Source organism: Fukomys damarensis, unplaced genomic scaffold (assembly GCF_012274545.1).
Source record: "Fukomys damarensis isolate Sample0158 unplaced genomic scaffold, DMR_v1.0_HiC HiC_scaffold_25, whole genome shotgun sequence".
Classification (NCBI taxonomy): domain Eukaryota; kingdom Metazoa; phylum Chordata; class Mammalia; order Rodentia; family Bathyergidae; genus Fukomys; species Fukomys damarensis.
The window spans coordinates 16,795,504-16,817,026 of NW_022900937.1; the positions used below are offsets into that span (position 1 = coordinate 16,795,504).

The 21,523-nt window shown below is 48.7% G+C and overlaps 1 protein-coding gene across 1 annotated transcript in view; it reads left to right on the forward strand.

Annotated features, from left to right (window-relative positions):
- The window catches only part of Efcc1 (EF-hand and coiled-coil domain containing 1), a 31,346-nt gene extending 13,597 nt beyond the window's left edge, over nt 1–17,749 (forward strand). The window contains exons 3-8 of the mRNA XM_010641291.1: nt 4,797–4,954; nt 6,252–6,381; nt 7,512–7,674; nt 10,630–10,770; nt 11,625–11,694; nt 12,500–17,749. Of these exons, the coding sequence (XP_010639593.1) occupies nt 4,797–4,954; nt 6,252–6,381; nt 7,512–7,674; nt 10,630–10,770; nt 11,625–11,694; nt 12,500–12,636 (799 nt within the window). The 3' untranslated portion in view covers nt 12,637–17,749. The remainder of the gene's footprint in view (nt 1–4,796; nt 4,955–6,251; nt 6,382–7,511; nt 7,675–10,629; nt 10,771–11,624; nt 11,695–12,499) is intronic.
- The last annotated feature ends 3,774 nt before the right edge of the window (nt 17,750–21,523 follow it).

A 21,523-nucleotide genomic window follows, 5' to 3' on the forward strand; every position in this document is an offset into this window, starting at 1 on the left:
TGTAAGTTTATTCAGCTTACAGTTTGGGAGGCCGAGAAGTCCAAGACCACGGGCATGGCATGGGGCCTGAGCCAGCAGGCTAGTTTGGGCCTCTTCTGTAAAGCTACTGATGCTATCATGAGGGCCCCACCTTACAAGATCATCAGACCCCAGTGCCTTCCCAAGTGTCCCCCTACCAAATACCGTCACCACACCAATTTCAGGATGAACTTGAACTTTGGGGGGCACACGGAAACCGCACAGAGCCGTGGTGGTGGCAGGAGTGTCGCTTGTGATTATTTTGTGTTGATCTGAACAACAGAGTAAAGTCCTGGGTTCAGGTCATGACAGTCTAAGCAGGCTTCTCACTGCACAGACGTGATAAGGGTTTACAATGGTGATGCACACCTGAGAATTAGGATCCTGGGCCAAGAGACGATGAAGTAGTCCTTTAACTTCCAACCCAAGCTTTTGTCCTCTACTGGATATTGTTGACCCAGCTCTCTGGGACCATGGCTGTGCTTCCTGTCTGCACCCTCCCAGTTCTGTGGCCATAAGCCATGCATGACCGCTGAGCATCTGGAGTGGAGCTAGTATGCCTGAGGGACCGAAATTTTAGTTTTATTTAATTTTAATTAGTTTCAGTGCCCACATATGACTAGCGGCTGCCATATGGAGGGTACAGATCATTTCAAATTGGGATGAACCACTGCCGACGTTCACATGTTTACTTGAAGTTTTGGACAAAAAAGAAATGAGTATTGGAGAAGGAAAAGGAACAAAGAGGATCCTGTGGGCACAGGGCGGAAGGGCTGCTTCATCGAGTGCCCGTGCCGATGAGAGTTGGGGAGAGACGACCTGTATTAACCCTGACTTTCATCCTGTGAGCCGCGGTGACTGCACTTGAAAGAGGGGTGCAGGACTTGACCCAGGCTTGCACAGAGACAAGTGGAGCTGTGTAGACCCAGAGGATCCTTGGCAGAGGGGCTGGGGAGTTGTGGACCAGCTAGGCACCGACAGACAGGGACCCTGCATCCACTCTTCCGGGCCTGGCGTGGTCCCGTGGGCTGGCCCGGCAGCCTCTGAGTCCCACTCCACAGGGTGAGCACTGGGCTGCCCTGTGGGGCATGAGGCCACGATCAGGGTAGGAATCAGGAACGGGGGGCACTCCATGACATCAGCGCGTCCCCAGAGATGTTCTGCAGGGTGCAGGGAAGATTTGTCCCATTGTCTTTAGGAGGACAGGGCTCCTGACCCCTGGGGTCCTGCCGGGGACACAGCCCTGGACAGGTCCTGTACCCCACATGACTTCCATGTGTCCCAGTGGACATCCGTGCTGGGAAAGGCTTGTTCTCACTGTGAAAGGCTAACTCTCCTCTGTGTATAAACACAACTGTCTCTGCATGGTTTTAATATACAAAGAATTTGTCATGAGTGCAAGACTTTGTGACTCGAGGAAAGGCTGCACTTCATTCTGTTTGTATTTCCCGAGAGCTGCTCATATCAGAACCAGGTCACAGACAGTGACAGCACTTGTGGCCCCTACCCGGCTAATGAGGGATGCCCGTGTCCACCAGCAGTGCTTACCGTCTGTCCGCGTGAGTCTGTGTGTGCGTCTGTCTGCTTATCCAACCACCCTTTCACCCGTCTACCTACCGACCTATCTACCTACCTACCTGAATGTATTTTCTTAGTCCTGGTTTCAAAATGTTAAATCCAGGAAAAGAGCATCAACAGTGTTCAAGTGAATATTACCTTACCCCTGTTGAATTCAAACATAGCAATTATAAGTAGATTAAATATTGAAAACTTCATTATGCATGAATATTCATATTGCAATGTATACTTTTCTTTTTAATTTAAATAACTGTTAGGACACCATCACATTCATTTTTTCAAATGTGATGTGAAAGCAGGGCATAATATTATCTAGCTCATTTTAGGATAGTAGGAGGGACATTCCAAAGTGCCCATCTGCACTAGCCAGTCCTCGGCACTGTTAGAAAATACCTGTGATGGTTGGGTGTGGCGGTGCACCCCTGTAATCCCAGCACTCGGGAGGCTGAGGCAGGAGGATCGCTGTGAGTTCAAGACTAGCCTGGGCTACATAGTGAGTTCCAGGTCAGTCTCAACTACATAGTGAGACCCTGTGTCAAAAAACCAAAACCCAAAACCCAAACAAAGAAAACACCTGTGATGGTTAATTTGGGAAGAGAAAAGCTTGGGGCAGAGGGTGTACTTCATGGCAGAACATGCGTGTAGCAGGCATGGGCCCTGAATTCAGTCTCCAGCATGAAGGCTAGAGAGGGAGGGGAAGGAAGACGCAGGGAGACAAAGACAGAGGACAGAGGTATATTTGTGGCTCACAGTTTGGAGGTCTCAGTCCACCGCAAGTTGGACCTGTTGCTCTGGGCCTGTGTGGTGCCCAGCATGTGGCAGAGCAAAACTGTTTGCCTCCTGACCAGGAAGCAAAGAGAGGGGCAGAAGCTGGGGCCACCAATCCCCTTCAAGGCCTCTCCCCCCAAAGACCTTGCTTCCTCCCAATAGGCCCCACCTATTAAAGGCTCCACCACCTCCCAAAAGTACTACTGGGGACTAAGCCTCATGGGCCTATGGGGGCCCCTTGCGATCCGAACTGTGGCTCTGTAGAAAAAGGTGTCTGCTTGTTAGTGTTGCGGTCCTCTGCTATGAGGGACAGAGAGAGGCCAAGAGGCAAGGAGAGCTCAGGTCTAACACTGCCCAGAACATGTGTACTGTGTTTAGGCATTCACCAAACTTCACATGTTCTCCTAAGATCTGAGTCCGTTTTTGCCCGCAGCTGCATAATATATTTAGTTACTATTTTCCCTTAAATTAGCTCATCCTTGTTACTCTTTTCTTTTCCTGTTGTGCTGGGGATCAAACCAGGGCCTCCCATGTGCTAGGCAAGTGCTCTAGTACTGAGCTATACCCACAACCCAACTTAAATAATTTAAAAAAGAAGTTACATCACTGTCATGAATGTAAAACTAAATTTGATTGATGTGCTCGTTAATTTCCTTAGTAGAAATTAAAATCAATGCCTGTTTAAGACACACACAAGCACCCACGTACACGTGCATGTGCACACACACACACACACACGTACACTGTTCATCCAAGTGCTACCTAAAATCATCTCCGATCCTAATGGGGGCAGGAGCTGTACAGGTCTGAAGCTCAGCGTTAGTTTATTTCGTCTCCATAGTGCTCCCAGGCCCAGCACAGCATAGGGTGAAGTCCCCCGATATTTCCTGATGAGTGGGTAGGTAAAGTGACACAGGAAAGCCACAGTCCTACAGGGCTGAACCTAGGTGTGGTAGCCCGAGACCTGTCTCTTTGTATCACAGTGCTGAGGGAGGGGACTGTCACATGGAACCAGGAGCTGCTAGGACCCTGGGAAGGAAAGGAGCAACATCTGGCCCTTGTCAGATTGAGTAAGCCGCTGGGCTGGCAGCCAGATGTGGCCACGGCCTCCAGCAGGACGGAGACATCAGAGGCTCGCCGTGGGGTTCTGGGAGGCGTGCAGATGTGGCCAGCTGGCGGGAACACCCAAAGGCACAGGAGGACTCTGGGATCTGAGGAAGTGAGGGTGGGACGGAAGAGTGGACAGCCACCAGTACCCACCTTCCCCAGAAGCAGCCTGAGCCTTGGGGAGGCGCTCAGCAGCACTGGTTGGGTGGAAGGCATCTCTCCTGCTCCCAGAAGCCTCTGCTTCCCCAAATGGCTCCCAAAGGGAAGTGGTCCAGGGGCCACAGTGGGCGTAGGCCAGGGGAGGAGGGGCAAGGAGACTAGGCGGTTGCTGGTCACCCTGTGGGTCCTGTGAAGGGTCCTGCAGAGAGAGGGGCAGCACCAGAAGCAGCGAATTCCAATCAATGGACAAGAGCAGCACCCCAAGATCTACTTGGTGTTGTTTCTCTGCCACTGTATTTTACTTCTTGGAAAATTTCAGAGGATGCCCTCATCTGTCCTCTTTCTAAATGGCTCTGTCCTCAGTGGCTTCCTCTTCCCAGCTTCCTCACATGTGACATGGAGTCGCCTAATGAGGGCAGCAGCTGGGTGGTTCAAAGCTGGCTTTCTAAGGTCCCGCACTGCCTGGTGCTGCCAGCCTGAGAGCTGATCTTAGCTCCTCCATTTCTATCGTGTAGCCCGCGGGGCTTCCTGAAGCTCTCTGCACATCACTGTCTCCCTCTGTGCAATGGGGACAATGAGGTCAGTGCCCTTCTGTGTCACTGGGAGGGAAATGTCTCCAGCACTGACCACGGTGCCTGGCAGCTAGGCAGACGTGAAAGCTGCAGTCACCATCGTGGTGCTGTTCCCGCAGGAAGTGGCACCTGGAACAGGGCTCTCAACTCCAGGGCTGGGTTGGGTGTGGAGGGCTGAGAGCTTCCACTTCTGAGTCTTGGGGTCGATGGCCTTATGCCCCTATGCTTCTCCTCTCCGGGCTGTGGTCTAGAGCCTTTGGAATACAAAAGGACTGTCGCCTCCCCAGTTAGACCTCAGTTAATGTGACTGAAGTGCTAGTCCCTCGGCCTGACATTGTAACAAGAATCCCCAGCCAGAGGGTTTTCACACTGACTGCTGCTCCTAAGCCACATTCTCATGCTTTAAACACAAAACCGTTGAAATCAAGAATCATGAGCTTATCACAAACTCTAGGGATACCCCTGACTTTATTTATTTATTTATTTATTTGGTACTGGGGATCGAACTCAGATACCCTGACTTTAGGCAAAGCCTGACCCAGCAATTCATGTGATTCCTCCTTCTCGGCACCTAATCTGTCCTCTTGCCCACAGGGCAGAAGGGGGCCAGGTCCGGACACCTCCACGAGCCAGCCCAGAGCCAGGAGACAAGAGTGATAAACCGGAGGACAGTGGGACCCAAGACCCAGATGCCACTCTGGAGGGAGCCGGACAGTCAGGCAGCAGCTGGGGGAGCAGAGCCCTGGATGAAGGTTTGTCTCTGCTGCCCAGCTAGCCACCTGGTGCGCGGCAGGTGTGCCTGCCCCAGTCCTGCTCGGTGGGTTGTCTGCCTCAGTGCTACCTTGATGCTGCAGCTGCCCCCAGATGGAACCCCCAACCCCCAGCTGCTCACGCTGGGATGCTTGTCCCACAGGGGCCCTTTCCTGGGGCCACTGTCATAAGGGCCCGGCCCCAAAGCAGCTGGTGGATGTGAGGCCTGGTCCTTGGTGCTTCTTAAATCAAAGCAGAAGATTCCTGGGCACGTCCTAAGGGAAAAGCCAGGTGAGAGTGGGGGGTGTCCAGGGCCAGGCCTCCCTGAATCTGAGGTACCCAAACCTGCCCAGGCCCGGAGCACCCAGGAACCTTTACACAGACGTCAGGCCATCCCGATCTCCCACACAGAGGGTAGGGAACACTTACACCTGGGTTTAAGTCCCTGTACCAGGTCAGACATTGCTTGTCTGCAAATGTCAGATCATTCAACCCTAACAGTTCACATAATGGGAGTCCTTGTAAGGCCCAGGGCCTGGTAACACAGCCGTGGAACCCCATGTCACACAGGACCTGGCTTATGCTCCTCTGCACGGAGCCACAGTTAGCACGTATCCCTCCTGCTGGCTCTCACTGGCCCCCACAGGGTCCTCAGCCCTCCCTGCCTGTGACTGGCCAAGCCTGACCATGTGCCGCTAGAGCTGGGGTGGAGGAGAAGGGGCAGCATCCCTGAGGAGACTTGAGGCTGACCCAGGGAAGGGACTGGACAGGAGGACACAGGCCCCCACCAGGGTCCTAATGCCCAAAGCTCAGCGATAAAACACAGCAGCACTGGGGACCACAGATGGTCACACGCAGGATGTCCCCTTCCTTTGCATCCCCCAAACATGAGAGCTGAAAGCTGTCCAGAGTGGTCCTCCACACCTGGCAGAGTGCACCCGAGCTCGTAAGGGACAGCCTTGGCCTTCCCTGACCAGGTCACCATGTCCTAAGATGAAAGTGCTCATCGTTCAGCCATAGTCCTGGCTTGAGTCATTTGAGAAAACAGAAGAACATTAGGATGTCCCTCGCAGAGTCCCTATGTCTGGCCAGCTCCACTCCCGGGCTGGTCACATGGAGGGGACAACACCAGCGATGGTGCCTCACCTCACAGAAGCTGGGACTCAGGGAGCCGCTGTCTGCTCAAGCGGGAGAGGGTGCCAGAGCCCTCTCCTCTGACCACTTGCGGGGTTTCCTCCATGGTCTGGCTGTCCACTCCCTCCCAGTGTCCCTTGTCCCTGCATCTTGCTTCTCCTGCAGAGGACGAGCAGTTATTCCGCTCTGTGGAGGGCCAGGCTGCCTCTGATGAAGAGGAAGAAGAACAGAAGTGGCGGGAGGTGGAGAGGCCGGCGCCCCAGGCTGAGGCAGGGCCCTTGGGCTGCTGGAGCAGGTACGTGTGGAGGTGAAGCTAGGACCTGCTACTATGGCCCTGGGCTGCCACAGGTTGTCAGGAGGGTGGGTCCCAAGGGTGGGTTCCATCTGCAGGTTCTTTCACTCACTGACAGCTGAACTAGGGGGTGAGGGCCCTGGGTCAATTCTAGTCTCTATCCACTGCCGGCCCGGAGGGCTGTGGTGTTGGAGGGAGGAAGAGACCACGGCGTGAAGTGGAAACGGGATGGTCTGAAAGGACAGTCGCCCTGTAGCCACTGTCCCAAAACATGCCCCAAAGCTCTCCTGTCACTCTCTACCCCTGCTCCTGTGACACTGTGCAGCCCGTCAGCCTGGCCCCGCTGCTGCTTTCCTATGTACCCACAGGTTTAATCCTTGTGGTCAATCTGGAGGGGAACAGGGACAGGCCCAGGGCCCCTGCACTACTCTGACAGGCAGCCTGATTTCTCCTCTTGAAGTTGGGACACTCACATAGGCTCTGTGGGGACTTGAGATCAGGATGTAAATTACCTTGCAGGTGTCCGAAGCACAGTCGAAGGTACACGGTGCACTTACTATTATGTTGTGAAGGGTTGTCCATTTCCTAAAGTTGTTATCACCAATTCTCTATGTCAACAGCAAGCACTTATCAAGCACCTATCATGTGCCAGGCATGATTTGAGACAGAAAATAACTGTCATGAAGACAGCAGTCCTGTCCTGAATCCTCTGTGTAGTGAGTGGGAAGAAGAGAGAGCAGGGTACAAGGGGTGGGATGGGGATACTGAGAAAGCCTCTCTGAGAAGGTGCTATCTGAGCAGAGAGCTGAAGGAAATGAGGACATGAACGATGCAGATGTTGGGGCAAGAGGCTTCCACGAAGTGAGATTGGCAAGTGCAAAAGCCCTGGGGCTTGTTGAAAGGACAGCAGGAGGCCACCACTGTGGCTGGAGCAGGGCTAGTGGCGGTGGGTGGGAGGCGATCAGAGAGGCCATGAGGCCTCTGGTGTTTCCTGATGGTAAGGGGCCCCAGCAAGGTGCTGAGCGATGGTGTTGCATCTGACTTTAGGAGGAAGTGGTGGGAAGGCAGTCTGCTCTCTGAGGAGCAGCAGCTTGCACCCAACCCCCAAGTGCCCAGCACTCTTCCTTTCTCAGGTGCGACGACCAGACGGCAAGAAAGCTGCTGATGTACTTGGACCGCTATGGTGGTGAGCACACTTGCACCCCCGGAGAGCTGGAGACCCATGTCGCCAAGCTGCTGGAGCAGCTGGACATCCAGGGCTGCGATGGGAAGAGCCTGGAACCACGCGTGGAGGAGGTCAGCAGGACCCGAGACCAGGACTCGGCCAGTGCCAGAGTCTCTTGCAGTTGGAAGGCCCTGACCCCATTCACGAGGGACCCGGATTCACGGAGATGTGATTTCCTTTGTTTTAGATTTAATGAGAAATATTTTGGTCACAAGTTGAAGGATCCCATCTCAGATTAGCCAGAATGCCAAACAGGAATTTATGAGACTGCGGAGCTAAGACCTCCAGAGCTGCGTGCGGGACTCACACTGCATGGTGTCCTCCTATCCACGTTGCTGTGCCCTGGGTTCTGGCCTCACGGTCCTTGCTTAGAAAGGTTGGAGGATGAGCAGCCCAGGTGAAAAGCCCAGGGAAAAGGAGTCTCACTGAATACGGGAAATCCCAAGCAGAGCTCCAATTGGCCCAGCTTCCATCACGTGCCCATCCCTGGCCAATCCCTGCCATAGAGGGGCGGGCCCGTGACAGGCTTGTCTTCCAAGTCCCGCAGTTTTCAGTGACACCTGACGGTGTCTCACTCTGGCCTCTGCTCACTTTTCTACCTCGCAGGAACTCAATGTGCCAGGCTGTGACAGTTATCTTTGCTTTGTCTAAGCTTTGGTCCACTGTACTTTTGCAAACTGTGGTTTTGATATAAGATAGATTTATATTTACATATCTGAAATTCTAAATCTGTGCTTTTTTTTCTCCCTGTCCTAGGGATTAAACCCAGGGTCTAACATATGCTAGACAAGTGTTCTACCCCTGAGCTACATCCCCAGCCCTTTTTTACTTTGTTTGAACAGTCTTGCTAAATTACTCGTGCTGGCCTTGAACACATGATCCTCTTGCCTCTCAGACTTCTGAGTAGCTCGGATTATAAGCAGTTGCCATCACGCTGGGCTGTGCTATTTTTTAACATTTGTGTGGCATGAAGCAGCTCTAGCTTCTTAAGTTTTATGTCCAAGGGCTGGGACTGCAGCACAGTGGTGCGGCCCTTGCCTACATGTGTAAGGCCCTGGGCTCCATCCCTAGCACTGAAAAAGAAAATCATTTTCTGTTCCAAGAGCCAGATGAGGTAAGGAAGGGTGTGAAGAAGTGAGGGCTGGGAGATCACAGCTTCAGCCACGCCAGCGCACCAGTGAAACCAGTAGCCATGCCCTCCATCAAGGAACAAAGACCACGATCCTGCTGACACTGAGCCGAGATCTGAGTGTGGGAAGAAAATGACGGAGGTGCTCGTACACCTTCCCGGAGGATGAGGCTGCCACGTCTGGCCTCCCTGGGCTGGGAGGGCTTCTCTGTCATAAGCCCTGAAAACCTCAAAGTCTCCAAAGGGCAAAGTTCTACCAATTTTAAGATTTCCTTTTGGCTTTTTGGGATTCTAGAACCAAGCACCACCTAATTCCATTTTCAGAACAGGTGTCCCAAGGAACTAAGCAGGGGAGGCTGGGTTCAGGCAGGAAAGGGAAGCAGCGGCGGAGGGTGGAGGGCAGATGGTCAGGGTGGCTACAGTTACTTTTCTCCTACGGGCAGGGCAGGGGGAGGGACTAACAGAAATGGAGCTCACGGGTTGATATCAGATTACTGCGGGTTAGTTTTTCTGTGTGTAAGGGTTAAGTGAGTGGGAATACAGTGGTACCCTGGTTCACAAACTCAATTCCCTCCATGATTCTGGTCACAAACCAAACTGGATGAGAACCGAATTAGATTTCCCCACAAAGGTCAACATTGAACCTAACCATTGAATTCGATTCGCTTCTTGTCCGACTCAGTTTCTGACCAGCATCATGGAAAGAATTAAATTTGTGACTCGAGGGACAATTGTGCATTATTGTGCCAGTGAGACTGGCCTGTTTGGGAAATCTGACTAACAACTCTCTCCTGATTACTCAGGAGGTCACTTAGCAACTTAGTTTGGGTTCATTGTCATGGAACTTTAGCACAAGTGGCTCCATTTTTATTTTTAGCCTGCTCTGTTGAGGCCCAATATAGGAGCTTAGTCCAGAACAATGGCCTCCTGGGTTTTTTATGTAACAAACAGAACCTGACTGGGAAGAAAAGCTGCTCACCAGAACAGGAAGCTAGCGCTGACAGGCACAGCGTGGTGGGTATGTGCTGGAGCCAGACTGCTGGCTTCAAATCTTGCTCTATTACCTGTGTGAGCTTGGGAAAGTTTTCTCTGCCTCTGCTTCCCCATCTGTAAAATGGGCAAAATGATGTGCTGTGCTACTGCGTCACAAGGGTGAACGGCTCTCTCGAGGCCTTCTATCTGGAAGAAGTGGAGGACATGGTTGGAGAGTCTCTTGTTTTGTTTTGGTTTTTGTGGTACTGAGATTTGAACTCATGGCCTTTGTACTGGGCTACATACCCCAGACCTTGTTTTCAGTTTTGGTTTTGAGAAAAGGTCTTGTTAAGTTACTAAGTTACTCAGGTTGGCCTTGAATTTGCTGTCCTCCTGCCTCGGCCTCCTGGAATGCTGGAATTTCAGGCTTGTACCACCATGCCCAGTTTTGGATAGTGTCCATTTTAACAGTGGCTCCTAGACAAGAGGCTTGGGATGCTCCTGCTGTGTCCACCTCACAGCTTCCCCCTTTCTGAGTTTCTCTGAGCACCAGTCCAGCCTGGGAACTGCCCATTACCTACCAGTACATCCCCTGTTTAAGCCAGCCAGATGGGTTTCTGTTGTTTGCCACAAGCACAAATGTATTAAACAGAAATGTGATGGCTACAGAAAAGGAAGACTGAAGTCCTCAAACTGGGAAACAAAACATACAAACTTGCTGTGCAACTTTGGACCAGGCGCTCACCTTCTCTGGGCCTCAGCCCCAAGCTTGGGGAATCAGGGTAGTTTATCTGCCAGCCACCTGGCAGGTAAGGGGAGCCAGATGAAATAATAGCAGCCAAGGGATCGGGCAGGCCAGGGCCCTTGTTGGGGTGAACACTGTGGGGAGGGCACCAGGATGAGCACTGAGCCTCTTTCTCCCCAGACAGAACTGCAGCAGAAGGTGGCTGAGAACGAGAACCTGCGGCTGGAGCTGCAGATGGTGGAGACGGAGCGGGTGCGGCTGTCGCTACTGGAGGAGAAACTGGTAGATGTCCTGCAGCTCCTGCAGAGCCTCCGAGACCTGGTAGGCTCCGGGCAGCAGGCGCCTGCGGGGAGGGAGCCGGGCTCTGGGCCTCCTCACAGCTGGCAGGTGCCACCGCACTTTGCAGATGCAGAATGGAGGTGCAGGGAAGCCAAGGAGAGTGGGACGGAGCCTCCCTGGGTCGTTTTAGGAATCTGATGTAACTTGGGATTTCAAGACCAGAAGTGGATAAATACAAGAAAGGAAAATTATGTGCTAACATCACGTGTCAACACAGCTGCAAAATTATGAAAGAAAACACTGGGTAACCAAATCCAGCAGTGTTTAAAGAAATGCGACACAGAAGGCTGGGACGTAGCTCAGCAGCAGGGCATTTGCCTAACACGCATGAGGTCTTGGGTTCCATCCCCAGCACCAGGGAAAAAAAGTGACATGGCCTAGCTGGATTTCTCCAAGGACTTCTAGGATGATTCTGCATCACGTAACTTTTTACCATGACACATCACATTGCAGATTAAAGGAGAAAACCATATGATCATCTCAGTGCTTACAGAAAAGGCAACAGATAAAATTCAGTTCTTTGCCTATAACTTCTTGGCAAACTGAGAATAGGAGAGACCTTTCTTAGCCAGATGAAGGGTCTAACCTACAATCATAGGCAAGCTCATTTCAAAAGAAAAAAATATTTAGGAACTTGGCTAAGTTGCCCAGGATTATATAGCTGATGTGAGGTTGGGATAGAACTTGAACCCTGGGTGGCTTCTCCTTGCATCAGGCTACTGGGCACTGTCAGTCCCTAGCTGTATGGAAGCTGCCATAGGCCACCAGGTTCCAGCTGCTGAGTGAGGACACCACAGCCATGGTCTGACCCAGTCCTGTCTTCATTTCTTTTAAAGAACATATCGAAGAGAGCCCTGGGGAAGATTTTGCTCAGCACACTGGACGCTTTCGAGGACCCTGCCCAGGGTAGGAGAGCGCCCCATCTTGCTGAGCCTAGACATCAGCCAAAAGGCGTGCTTGATAAGCGAATGCCAGTACTCTCCGTCCTGAATGTGCCCGCTGCAAACTGGTGACATGTTTCTGTTCTGAACACCGGTCAGGGGGGCAATCAGGAGCAAGCTTTTGAAAGTCAAAAGCACTATTTAGTAGGAGCACAGGTGCAGAGGCCCCAGGCAGATGCCAAAGAAGCCAGTGGGTCAGAGCCAGTGTGGGGGCTGGGTGGGGTACGTGGCGGCTGGTTTACTGCCAGCCAGGCCCTGGTGAGGCATCCACAGTGCCTTTAACTCCTGATCTTTACAAAAGGCTCATCAGGAAGGAGTTATTAGCCCCCTTCCACAGATGGAGAGACTGAGGCACAGAGGGTCAAGTGCTGGCCATGCCTGAGGCCTTGGGCATCGCCCTTAAGCCTAAAGCCTCAATGTCTGTTGTTCAGAAAAAAAGCAGGGCAACAGAACATCACCAAGGCAGACAGAGCTCTGCCTCTGAGGCCTCACTGATGTGGTGACTGATGTTGAGAGCCTTTGCTTATCAGGCATTTCTGGGAAGGGTTCAGGGCATCCAGTGCCCTGAATGGTCCCTGGCATCCACAAGAAAACCAAGAGGTGTGCATGCTAGACCACCCTGTGGGGTTTTCAGTGGAAGAAGGTAGGATGGGGGCGTGGCTGGGTAGTGGTACAGGACGTGGTAATAGGAGGGCACCAGGAGGAGGAGGCAGCTCTGTGGGACACAGTGGGCAGCCTGACCCTCACTCCTGCTTGTCCTTCCTCCCCAGAGGGGAGATCGGGCCCCCTGGCCATCCTGGATGCCCTGCACCAAGCCTTGGCTGGCTGTGAGCTTCTGCAGACACAGCCCTCGGGTCCCGGCTCCACAGCCCCTGCACTCGCCAACCCGCTCCTCATCTCCTGCTGAGGTCGCTGCCCCTGCCCAACCCGCCATGCGGCAGCCTCCTATCTTTCCGATCACTGTCAGATTGCCTTCCCCAGCCAGCCTGACCTCCACCATCAGAACACGCAGACTGGGCTCTGGCAGCCACCCTTCCTTGAGCTCCTGTGGCCCCTGCTTCCTCCCTCAGGCTCCATTAGAGCCCTGCTGTTGCTGGATCAACCTGCACCTGATGCTGTCTCCCTTGCCTTGGAGCAGAGTGACCACTTTCTTGCCTAGTGCACTGTCCCCCCGCTACCACAGTGCTGCAAGGGATCCTGGTCCCGACCTTCAGGACACTTCTGGTCCATTCGAAACTCCTCCTGCCCCAGGAAATGCTGAAAACTAAGAGGGACTGGGGGACTAAAAGGAGCCATCACTATAAGCTTCCTGGTGGAAGCTGGTGCTGAATTCATTCTAGAAAACAGGTAGGATTTGGATGGCCAAGGCGGGAAGGGCATTGTGGAAGAAGCAAGAGCAAAGATATGGAGTGAGCAGGGGCCCCGCTGATACAGTCCCCGGAGCCCTCCTTCCTACACCAGGTACTGGCAGGGCCCTCGTGGGGTCACAGGAAGATTAAGACAAGGTGCCTGGTCTCACCTAGCTGGAAATCATGCAGGAGAGAAAGGCACATTAGATACAGGTACACTGTGGGTAAAACTAGCACCAAATTGAGGCAAAATAAAGAATTTCAAGAACTCAGCCAAGAAGGGGGGTTATGTGAGCCATGGAGGGAACAGTGTACAGCACAGGGGTGACAGCAGGGGTGGGAGGCGCCTGGTCTGCTCGGTCTGAGCTGGCAGAAAGGGCCAGGCATGGGGCCTTCATGGCAGATAAAGATCGAAGACTTGATCTCACAGGCAATAGGGAGCCACAGGAAGTTTCAAAGCTGCAAGTGAGCATGGACTAGAGGCAGGGAGAGGACTGAAGAAGGGGCAGCAGAGGGTTGTAGGAATAAGGGAGAGCCACTGGGGTCTTGAGCCAGAGTCACAGGGGCTGGGTGGTGGGGAGGAGCCAAAGGGCAGCCCAGGTGGAGAGGCTGGAGAGCAGCTGGCATTGCTGGGCAGGAGCAGCAGGGGAGAGGGGAGGGAGGGGCTCGAAGGTCACCTGTTAGGCCCTGCCCCTTGGACACCACAAGAGGCACCAGGGAGCAGCTGTGAACTCCTAAGAAGGGAAAGGAAGACTGCTTTGTGTTCAGATGGTTCCTTTGGAAACGGAATAAGAGGGAGCCCAGCCAGGAGCCAGCTCACAGGGGCCACCTCTGGTGCAGATGGATGGTTCTATTTGGGAGGGGGCTCCAGGACGCCTCAGGGTCTATCAGGCCCCACTCCTTCAGCTGTGCTGCACACACAAGCCCCGTGTGGGCCCCTGCTCAGTCAGAGGGAGCTGCTGGTGTCCTGCTCAGGCTTGTGGCTCCAGGCGCCTCCATGTGTACTCAGGTGTGTGAGGTAAAGCCTACAGGGAGATCCAAGCAGAGGGGATGCCACACCTCAGTGGGTTCACCTTCAAGAACTGCTGTGTTCTCATCCAGAAGACTGAAGAAAAAGCCCTGGCCTCTGGCAGGCAGACAGCAGGAAATGCAGCCAGTATGAAAAACACCAGAACATTCTGGTTTTTCTTTTCTTTTTCTTTTGCAATCCTGGGGACCAAACCCAGCACTTGATGGGTGCTGATGAAACTCCCTATCACTGAGCTACACCCCAGCTCTATTCTGGAATTTGGGGCCTATTCTCCAGAGGAACTATTTTACCAGAGCCTAACCTCAAGAGATTTTAGTAGAGCCTAACAAACCCGAGGGAAAAGGAATACCTACGTCTAGGTCCCTTGAGCCATCCTGTCCCACCGGAGGGTGAGAAAACAAGATGTTCACAGCCCAGGGCACAGTTTCACTGAGAGACCGAGCACTAATCATAGTACTATATTTTACTGATTGATGTTTTGTTGTGAGTGGTGATGATGATGATGATGATGATGATGATGATGATGATGATGAAATGGGTCTTGATATTTTGTCCACTGGTCTCCAACTCCTGGGCTGAAGCAGTGCTCCTGCCTCAGCCTCCTGAGTAGTCAAGACTATAGGTGTACACCACAGTGCCCAGCTAATTATAGTACTAGAGAACACTTCCCTTCCTGCTCAGTACATCCCTTACCACCTATCACTAAAGGCTTATTTACTGGAGTTTCTTTTACTCAGCGTATCATGTCTGTCTTTTAGAAAACTACAAGACATACTAAAAGGCAAAAAAGCACACTTTAAAGAAGCAGAGTAAACATCAGAACCAGACCCAGCTATAGTAGAGATACTAAAATTATCAGAGTGGGAATTTAAAACCACTTTAATGGTTTTTAGTGAGAAAAGCAGACAGCTTGCAAGAACAGATAGATAATAAAGGCAGGGAGATGGCTGTTCTAAGAAAAAACCAAAAGGAAATGCTAGAAGACAAAACCACAGAAGTAAAGCATGTATCTGATGGGTTCATTAGTAGAGTGGACATGGTGAGGAAAGAATATCTGAGCTCGAGGCTGTATTGCTAGAGAACTGAAACTGAAAAGCAAAGAGGAAAAAGACCAGGATGGAGTGAGTGGGGGACAGAACATCTAAGAACTGGGTGGGGGGCAACAAATGTCACTTAACATGTAACAGAACATCAGAAAGAGAAGAAAAAGAGAAAGTAACACACTATTTAAGAACGACAAGAACCTAGATAGAATTCTCCCCAAAAGTCAGATCCCAGGCTGCAGATGCAAGAAACTCAGAAAACACAAGTGAAATAAATAAATTTAAAAAGTACACCTTGGCATATTATATTTCAACTGCAAACAAACAAACAAAAAAGATTAAAAACAAATCTTGATAGAAGCCACGGGAAAAATAGCACCTTACCTAACAGAGGAAAAATGGTAAGACTTACACCTGACTTTTCAAGAGATCATGCAAGATGCAAGCAAGAAGAGTAGAGTGAAATATTTAAAGTGGGGATGAGGAAGGAGAAAAGCCCCCAAATTCATCGTATCTTTCAAAACTTTAAGGGGAAATAAACGCTTGTTCAAGAAATAGAAATTTAGAGACTATTTCCAGGATACCTGGCTTTCAAGAAATGTTAAAGGAAGTTCTTCTGAGAGAAGGAAAATTATGCAGGCCAAAAGTTGCATCTATACAAAGAAGAAAGAGCGCTAGAGGAGATATATTAGTTGCTTTGGCATTGTGGGGACAAACTATCTTATGCCCTACAATTTAAGGAGGAGAGATTTATTTTTCACTCATTCATTCACTCATTGTGAGACAGGGTCTCACTGTGTAGGTCAGGCTGGCCTTGAACTCACTATGTAGCCCAGGCTGGCCTCAAAATAGTAGCAATTCTCTGGCTGCCACCTCCCATATGTTGGGACTATTGGCATGTGCCACCACACCTTGCCAAAGAAGTTTCTTTTGGCCCACAGTTCTGAGATAGAAGAAACCATCAGACTCCTGCTGACATCCAGGAGGGTATGTTCTGACTGACAGCTGTCACCTCACTCCCTCTGAGGCCTGAGGGAAGACTGGGTTGTCTTCTGTCACCCTGAAGTTACTCTAAGGCCACCTTCTGGGTTGAGCAGACAGGTGGCCCAGCTCAGCTGACAGTCCCAGCACCCCTCCCCAGCTCCCATGCTCTAAGGAGCTGCTAGGAACCAACCTTGACAAGATGGAGATTGAGGTAGAACTGGGTCCCTAAATCCCCAAACCCTAATGGGCCATGACCAACACAGCCAACCCTCCTGGAGACTCCTGGCAAACAGTGGCAGTCACAATCTCAACTTCACCCTTTTCTCAGGGAAGTAGCAGCTGTCAATCAAGCAAGCATTTCTGCTATTTCATGGAGCTGTTGCCTTGATATCTGGGTTGTCCTGGATGCCCTGTGTCTACTCTAAATGTCTGCCTTGACTACTACAGAAGGCTTTAATTTGGGTCAATCACAGATGACACTGTGGCAGATTGAATTTGGGTCATTCACAGGCCTGGGAAATGTACAAAACATGGGCATAGGCTGCTGCTGCTGCTCTATGTTAGCAGCCCTTCCCTAACACTCCTCAGATTAGTCTAGCAGTCTCCCTCCAGTGTACTGATCACCCCGTAGTACAGCACAGGCCTTGTCTAAATAAAGCTTTGTCTCAGTGGTCCTGGAAAAATCTGCTTGAAATTCTTATCCTGGGCAAAGTGGATAGATCATGTCACTTTAAGAAGAGCTATAGGGCTGGGGATTTAGCTCAGTGGTTCCACCGCCTGCCTCGCAAGCACAAGGTCCTGAGTTTGATCCCCAGTACCAGCTCCAAAGACTGATAGCATTAACCAGTGGCAACAACTGGAAGAGACCAGCAGCAAAGAGAGACAGAGACCTGCAGAGACCCCAGAGGCACTGGAAGCTGCTGGAGCTCTAGAGAGCTGCCTTATCTTCCAAGGAGCTGATGTAGTAGCTAAAAAAATCTGCTAAGAGCTGTAACACTAGGGACTGGGGCTCCTGACACTCAGGGCCTAGAGCTATAATATTCAGGATTAAACGCCACTGGCATTCAAACCCAGGAGCCACTAGTGGAACTGTAGTTTGCTTATTTGTGATTTTCATCCAAATTGAGCAAAAGAACCCTCCACTGATTGGCAGCAGTTTCAGAGGGTTCAGTCCAAGGTGGAAATAACATGTGAAAGGGTCTGGGAGAGGAAAACTGCTCACCCCATGGCATCCAGGAAGCAGAGCAGGGAGGCGCGAAGAACAAGATCCACCCTTTCAGGTCATTCTCCCCCAGTGACCTCTAACCAGGCCCCACCTCCTCACAGCACCTTCAGAGATGAACTCATCGGTGGATGAATCCACTACCAAGTACAACACGCCCATCATCCAATCGCCTTCCAAAAGCTCCACCTCTAAAAACAAGACTGTGGGATATTTTAAATGTAAACCATAGCAGGAGGAATAACTGAAGATAAAGTCAAAACTTTTATTTTTCTTATTCTTTCTTGGTCTAACATATAATAGCTTGTTCAAAATAATAGCAATAATGCATGCAATGATTATAGTTCATATAAGTGAGAAGAATGACAACAACATGGGGATAAGAGAAGGAATCAGGACTATTTTGTTATTATAAGGTACTTAAACGAGCCATGCAATAGTATAGTGTTATTTGAAAATTGACTTGGGTTAGTTCAAAATTTATACTGCAAACTCTACAGCAACCATTAAAAGAGAAAAAGAAAGTAGTAGTAGTGTGGTGATTGTGTAATTAATAAACCAGAAAAGTAGAGAACATAGAATCATATAAAATGTTCAATTAAAACAACAAATGTAGAGGGCCAGGGATTTAGCTCAGCCTGCCTCACAAGTGCAAGGTCCCAAGTTTGATCCCCAGTACAAAAACAAAAAACAAACAAACAAACAAAAAAACCGCACAAAAGTACTTGGAGGCTTAGGCAGGAGGATCACAAGTTCACCAGCCATGATTATTTAGTGAGATGCTGCTTTCTTAAAATAAATGAATGGTAAATAAATAAGGACAAAAGTGTAACAGGAACAAAAACAAGTGCAATGAGTAGAAAACAGTAACAAACAGGGTAGATATTAACCCAATTATATCAGTATCACCTCAAATATCAGTGGTTTAATTACACCAATTTGGAGACAGGTATTGTCATGGTAGAGTTAAAAAAAAAAAACCCAAAACAAGAACTATGTATTAACCTGTAAGAAATACATCTTAGATATAAAGACACAAATAGATTAAGAGAAAAGATGGAGGAAGGTATTTGAATGCCAACACTCATGAAAAGAAAGCCTGAATCACTATATTACTTTCATAGAAAGCAGACTTCAAAATAAGGAAAATTATCAGGGACAAAAAGAGCATCACTTAATGAAAATGGAGTCAATTCTCCAAAAAGATGTAACAGACTTTAGTGTACATGTACCTAACAAGAGAGTCATAAAAACAGATGAGGCAAAAACTGATAGAGCTGCAAGAAGAAGTAGATGAATCCACTATTTTAGGTGGAGACTTCAGCAACCTCTGTGAGAAATGGACACATGCTGCAGGTAGAAAATCAGTAAAGACAGAGTTGAACTCAACAGCATGCATCAACCAAATAAATGGATGTAACTGCTATCTACAGACTCCTTCAATCCTGTGGCAGCAGAATACTCATTCTCACGCTCACACAGAACATTCTGCAAGTTACAGCATATGCTGGGCCCTAAAGCACCCTTTACTGAGTCTGAAAACAGAAACTATACAATGCTTTGAGATGACAATGGAACTAGCCAGAAATCAATAACAGAAAGGTAGCTGAAAATTCCCCCAAATACTTAATGATTAAACAACATACCTGTAACTAACACATGATTTAAAGAAGATATTTCAAGAGGAATTTTTAAAAACTTGAACTAAACTTATATGAAAATGTACCTTATCCACATCTGTGGGATACAGCAAAAGTAGCATTGAGAGGGAAATGTAGATCATCAAATTCATGCATTAGAAAAGATGAGGGCCAGGGCTTTAGCTCAGTGGTGCTGTGCCTGCCTACCTTAGAAATGCAAGGTCCTAAGTTTGATACTGGCTACCCCCCAAAAAAAAAAGAGGAGGAAGGAGGAGTAAAATCAATAATCTATAATCTAAGCCTCCACCTCAGGAAACTATAAAAAGAAAATTTTAACTCTAACTTGATTAGTACTTTTCAACTTGATCTATGGATACAATCGAAAGTAGAAGCAAAGAAAAATTAGAGCAGAAAAAAAAACCCCACAAAAAACAATAACTGAAAATAGGAAATCAGGAGAGAAAAACAACAAAACCAAAAAGAGATTATCTGAAAAGATCAATAAAAGTGATAGGCTTCTAGCCAGGCTTATTAAAGAAAAATTAGAGAAGACACAAACTTCTAAAAACAAATGAAAGAGGGCACATCACTATAGATCCCATCAAAAGAAATGTTAAGTGAACACTATGAATACCTTTATGCCTATAAATTTGACAACCTATATGAAAGGCATCAACTCCTTGGCAGATATAACTTTCAAAAACTCATATAAAAATAGACAATCTGAGTTGGTCTGTGTCTATTAGCGAATTTAATCAATAGTAAGCTTCAAAAAACAGGCCTAGATAGTTTCATTGGTTAATTCTATTGTTGAACTGTATGGAAGACATACAAATTACCTACTATCTCTTCCAGGACATACAAGCATAAAAACTTCATCCTAACTCTTTTTGAGACCAGAATTATTCTTAACACCAAAACCCAGATACGGGCTTTACAAGAAAAGAAAACAACAGATCAGCATCTCTCACTAACACAGATACAGGGCCAGGGATTTAGCTTAGTTGTTCTGCCGCCTGCCTGGCAAGCACAAGGGCCCAAGTTTGACCCCCCCACTAAGTAAGTAAGTAAGTAAATAAATAAAAGACACAAAAATCTTCAACAAATATGAGCAAATTGAATCCAACAATGCATAAAAAGACTCATTTATCACAGCCAATTGAGAGTGACACACTGACTCTGAATATGTAGAGAGGCAAAAGACTTAGCAAGACTAAGGACAGGGCCTGGGATTTAGCTCAGTGATTCCACCACCTGCCTTGCAAGCACAAGGTCCCAAGTTCGATCCCCAGTACCAAAACAAACAAACAAAAAGACTGAAGGACAAGAACAGAATTGGGAAACTGATACAGCCCAACTTACTATAAAGCTGTAGTATTCCAGACAGCATGGTATTGATGAAAGAATGGTCCAATAAGCCAGTGGAAGAGAAGAGAAAGCCTACAAATAGATTCACATAAATCTAGTTAAGTGATTTTTGAAGAAGGAGCAAAGTCAATACAATGGAGAAAAGAACATATGTACAAAAAATGGTACCAGGACAACTAGATTATCTACATGGAAAAATATGAATTAGACAATAAATCTAATACCTGTCACAAATATTAACTCAAAAGGTTCATAGGCCCAAATATAAGAACAAAAAATCCACAAAACTCCCAGAAGATAATACAGGAAAAAATCTAGGTGACCTTGGATTTGATGACGACTTTTTAAATACAACACCAGAGGCTTGGTCCATCAAGGAAATAATTGATAAATTGAACTTCTGCAACAAAACCCTGTGAAGAGAATGAGAACACAAACCACATATAGGAAAAAATATTTGCAAAACACATATCTAATAAAGGACTATTATCCAAAATACACAAAGAACTCTTAAAACTTGAGCCAGGTGTGGTGGTGCACATCTATAATCCCAACACTCTGTAAGGATGAGTCAGGAAAACTGCAAGCTTGAACCAAGCCTGGGCAACTTAGCAACTTAGAAAGACCCTGTCTCAAAATAAAAAAGAAAAAGGGCTGGGAATGTAGCTCAGGAGGAAGATCCATGAGAGTTCAATCCCTAGTGCTATACAACAAACAACCTGATTTAAAAATGGGCACAGACTTATGCTCGCTTCGGCAGCACGTATACTAAAAACAATGGGCACAGACCTGAACAGACACATAATTAAAGAAGATACTCAGATATGCATAGAACATATGCAAATATGCATAGAAAAATATATTCAACATCACGTTATTAAGAAAATGCAAGTTAAAACAATGAGATACCTGCGCATACCTAGTGGAGTGGCCACATTGTGAAACAGACAGCATCAACTGCATGCAAAGACGTGGAACAACAGGAACTCATTCCCTGCTGGTGGGAAAATGATCTGGCCACCGGAAAACAGTTTGGCAGTTTCTTACAAAACTAAACATACTTAGGACTGGGGATTTAGCTCAGTGGTTCAGCCGCCTGCCTCTCAAGTACAAGGACTGAGTTCAATCCCTGGTACCAAAAAAAAAAAAAAAAAAAAA